At 36.4% G+C, this 4,923-nt stretch overlaps 1 protein-coding gene across 1 annotated transcript in view; it reads right to left on the bottom strand.

The window, feature by feature from the left end:
• Positions 1-4,580: 4,580 nt before the first annotated feature.
• Positions 4,581-4,923, bottom strand: part of LOC104404357 (cGMP-specific 3',5'-cyclic phosphodiesterase) — a gene marked incomplete at its 5' end in the record, with an annotated part of 13,321 nt that continues 12,978 nt past the window's right edge. The window contains one exon of the mRNA XM_010012772.1: positions 4,581-4,771. Within this exon, the coding sequence (XP_010011074.1) occupies positions 4,634-4,771 (138 nt within the window). The remainder of the gene's footprint in view (positions 4,772-4,923) is intronic.

Genomic DNA, 4,923 nt, shown 5'->3' with positions numbered 1-4,923 from the left:
CAGGAATAGCTGAATACAGCAAAGAGCAGGTGAGGCAGGTGTTACCAAGGGTAAGAGTTTGGTCCCTCTTTATGGGTAAAAAAAGGTGGATTTGACCCATTCTGTCACTTTGCATACAGCTCAAACTCCCACAGAGGTAAATGGGAATCATATAATTGACTTCAAATGAGCATTTGAGCATGCCATAGGCCCTGGCATGAAAAGCTCATGCTGTGAAAGTTAGTGGAAACTAGCTATTATATAGCATTGTCACATAAATACACATTTACAAACAGTGGTACTTAGATATGTGTTTCTCTATGGAAACAAACTTCTTTATATGGAAAATAAACTTTCCTATGCAATTTCCATTCATCTATCAATGATAAAGATAAAATACCTTGCTGTCACAATTTGATGCATTTAGCAAGTTTCACTGATTACTAGGCCAGATTCTGTCATGTTTCTTGTTCCTGTGAAAGTCCAAACCAAAAAATCCAGCCCTCGTCATTTGTCATACTCTGGCCAAACTAATGTTGTTATTCAAGCTCCAATGTTCACACTTATCTCATAGCAGCCTTCAGTATCTGAAGGAGGCCTACAAGGGTGCCAGAGAGGGACCCTTCCATCAGGGACTGTAGCAATAGACAAGGGGGAATGGGTTTAAACTGAAACAGGGGAAGTTCAGTTTAGATCTAAGGAAGAAGTTCTTTACTGTGAGGGTGGTGAGGCACTGGCACAGGCTGCCCAAAGAAGTGGTGAATGCTCCATCCCTGGCAGTGTTCAAGGCCAGGCTGGACAGAGCCTTGGGTGACGTGGTGTCGTGTGAGGCATCCCTGCCCATGGCAGGGGATTGAAACTGGATGATCTTAAGGTCCTTTCCAACCCAAACCATTCTGATTCTGTGACCTTTCAAATTAGTGCAAGTCCCTGAAAAAGTACAGCAGGAAACTGTGAAATAAAGCTGAAACCTTGTGGAATGTAAACTGCATGTGATTTGACATGTAGAATAAACTACAGCATCACAGAGGCAAGACTCCTTACTAAACCTAATGTAGAAATTTGCCTGAAATACTAGGTCTCTATACAACCTTAAAACATGTATGAATTTATTACGAGTGAGGCATTTTTTCCATCAAAAATCCCTGCTCTCTTCTCATGAATAATTGTAAGGGGCACCAATCAGATCACTTGGGCAACATCTCCGAATTTTAAGGGGCGAGATCTGACTCTTCGTAATCCTTCTGCACAATGGGTTGGAAATTCAGTTACCTAGTAATTTTGAGAAACCTTACATATAAATTAGTCAATGTTCTGATTTTTGTCTGTGCCACTGCCAGCTAAAATGCATTGGGTTGGAGTAGAAAAGTTTATCTTTACATGCACACAGTTGCTGGATGGCGATGCATAAGATGAGGCTTCAGTCCTCTCTTCTAAAGAGACACCAGCTGGTCATCAATGAAAGAGAGTATTCACTTTTATCACTAGCCCACTCGTATTCTGTGAAGATAGGAGAGTAATCTACTCTTAACTTCGAATTGCTACTACTGAAAAATCAATACCATCTCCAAAATCAATATTATGTTATGTTACCCCTCCTTTCTTTTATTGTGAAATAATAGAAAACCTAGACATTCTACAGCTAATATTGGATGTGGGGACTAATTGCTGGAAAAGAGGTACTAAAACAGCTTAAGAGCCTCAGTGTTAATTTTAGTTAGAACAGGTAGGGTTAATCAGTAACTTTGTGTATGTTAATACATATGACAAGTCATTTTTTCAGAAGGGGAACAAAAGCACAGAGCAAAGTGTACTTTAAGCATTAAACTGTGCTGTGGAGTAACTTTAAAAGAAAATATATCCATGTCTGAGAACAGATAGGCTACTGACTTAGAAGTCTTCATTGAGACAAGCATTACAAATTAATGGAACGAATTTTGTACCCAGAGACTTAAGTATCGAATTTCAGAGTGGCTCTAATGGACTTAAAACTGAACTGACAAACTGATAAACTTCATTTCAGCTTGTTTCTTTTATGATCCACACTGATTGCTTTAGGTAGACAATATAAGTCGGGGAGAATATGTTTGAGACCTGACAAAAAAAATTAAAACTCATAATGAAATTAATGGCAGCTGTATGGCTGGAAGCCACTAGCTAGGTTTGAAAATATTGAATTCTGAAGGCAATGAATTTCAGGCAGGAAACAGCCTGGCTTTTTTTTTTTTTTCTTTATCTTGTCACCTACCTACATTATGAAAGGAATGATCAGTTTCTGCAAACAGTTCACGCAAAGCTGACACAAACCCAGCACACTCTGACTTTGCCTTCAGGCAGAGTAAGACACTAGACAAAGAATTTGATCACCCTCTGAAATTTCATTAAGTACAGCAGCCTATGCTTTTAAGGTTCTTAAACAATAGTTTAAAGGTTTTGGTTTTGTAAAAATATATACAGATACAGGTATTATGACATTTAAATGGTTCATTTACTAGGAACCGTATTTCTATGTATGTTCAATCTTTGTAGCGGAAGAGATTCTGTGGCATAAATGTGTACAGATATGTAATTAAATATATGCACATAATGTAGACCTGTTACTTTAATGTGAACCTTTGAAAAAATGCAACATCACGTCCATTTTTTTCAAGTCACAGGTATGAACACAGCACTACTTTGTAATAGCTGTAAATTTATGTTATACTAAAGCTTTGCTGAACCCACAATATAGCAAAGAAATGCTGGGATCTTAAGGGAAATGACACGTCACTCTAGTATCACTGTAGCTGTGATTTGTTGTGTTGTCACTATGAATTACTAGTCTCAACCAAACTAACAAGAATACACCTTTATATACATATACTTTAGTCATATTTATATTAAATATGTATCTCATCAGTTACCATAATAATTGTATTTCAGCATCTCAAGCTTTCAAGGAAAAGAATATACAAGGACTATGCAAATCCTGAAGCAAAGTTTCCTGTTTACCAAAAAGTACCAAAAAACTTCTTTTTGGGGGTTGTGTTGGGAGGGCAGGCTGCTGTCATTTTTCTCAATAACTGTGACATACTACATACATACATTGTACTGTGTGTGCATATAAACACACATATGGAGCACTGCATAACAGTAACCCTGGAAGTCTTAATTATTGTTCAATTCCTTTTCATTTTTTTTAATCTGGAAAAAAATAATGAGAAATATTTTGTAGAAATGTTTTTCAAATTCAGTTGCAATAATATTGCATAATATTATAATAGTAATTATAATATTGGTAGTCATTAAGTTTGAGATAGGATTTAGTGACAAATAGGTTGGCAGAAATGCTGCAGACTGCCAGAATACCTTGTACTTAGGGGTTTGTCTAATGTGTATATTTTTTTTAATTAGTCATCTTCATTTAAATAAAATACCAATCTTACCTTTTTTACTAGTTCAACTTAACAGATTTCTTACTTTTCTGAAGGTTAATGCCTCAAATACAAATGGCAAAATCCCTGTAGCACTCTTGGCTGTTTTTGCTTTCGGTAGTCTTTTTCTCCTATTCCTTTAAGACATTGTGATTAATCATTGTTAACATTAACTAATGGTAAAAATGATTTTTAAAAGATGCTAACATAAAACTTAAAGTGGTCCTAGCCATTTCGTAATAGCACTGGCCTCAAGAATCAGTCACGATAGTCACCAGAAGTGTGACCATTTCTGCATCATTCTGATTCATCTCCTTCATCTCTGCTCTTGCAGTTATATTCTCTTCTGCTGTTCCTGCCCATGATTCAGTCTGTTGTTTATGATGATGTTAAATTCAACTTCCAAAGGAAGTTAAAACCAGCATATAAAAATGATCTCTGTTAAGTTTCTATTTCTCTGTGTGCTTCTTGCAGCTTTCTATGGGAGCTGTTCTTCCTGTCAGTTATATTGTGACATTTCATTGACCTTCAGATAGTTTTCATTATTCATGGATATTTATGACACTCCTACCACAAAATTCCTAAGCCCCCATTGCCTAGAAATTCACAAGTTTGGGGTTTTTTTTATTTCTCTAAATGTAAGACATTTGCTAAGATATTCCTCTAGTGTGAAAAAAAAACTACTGGGTACACAGATTCTGGGATTTTTTCACTCTAAAGCCCACTTCGGTCTCCTGAAAGAGGTTAGCATAGTATACACTGGATTAGGCTCCCCAGAGGTAGTCCCAGTCTTTCCTCTGAACCTCTGGGAAGAGAACAGGCAAGACTGCTCATTACTTTTATAATGTAACACAAGAAGACTGGAAGAGGAAAAAAGATGTGAAATGCAGTAGTCTTTAAGATACTGGCCACAACATGATCATTAAACAACTATATACATCTGTAAAGTAATAGGCTTTTGGTGACAGTCGAGTAACTGCACTCGTACCTTCTCATAGAATAAGATAGCAAAAACTACACTTGCAGATCTTTTTCCATCTCCATCAGATGTAATAAAAGAAACACACTATCTTTGTATAACCGTGGCATATACATGGTCATGCTATATCTTGAAATGTGGAAAAATAATACAGCAGTGGCAAAACATAAGCCAAATTCATACAGTGTTTAGCAAAATGCTGAACTCCCCTATTACTATGTTTTCTATGTGACCTCAAGCTTGTGGTTGTTAAATCAGCATCTCAGTTCCGTTTGGCTTGATTGCTTTCTCCATTAATCAGATTCTTCTCTTGTTGTTCAGCCAAGGATTGCCATTTCTGCCTATTTTTTCTACAGCCATCCAGTAAAGGGTAGCAGGCCTCTGACACATGCGTTAGGGCCTGAAATAAATCAAGAATATGTAAAACAGATTAAATTTAACAACAAAGTAAGTATTCTTAAAGATTACCATGAGAGACCAGAATGAATTAAATATAAGGTGTATTTTTAATTGAAAATTAACATGTATTTTAAGCTTCAAGGAAGAATTCCT

This window comes from Nestor notabilis, unplaced genomic scaffold, assembly GCF_000696875.1.
Source record: "Nestor notabilis isolate BGI_N333 unplaced genomic scaffold, ASM69687v1 scaffold30134, whole genome shotgun sequence".
Lineage (NCBI taxonomy): Eukaryota > Metazoa > Chordata > Aves > Psittaciformes > Psittacidae > Nestor > Nestor notabilis.
This window is presented reverse-complemented; position numbering and strand designations above follow the sequence as displayed.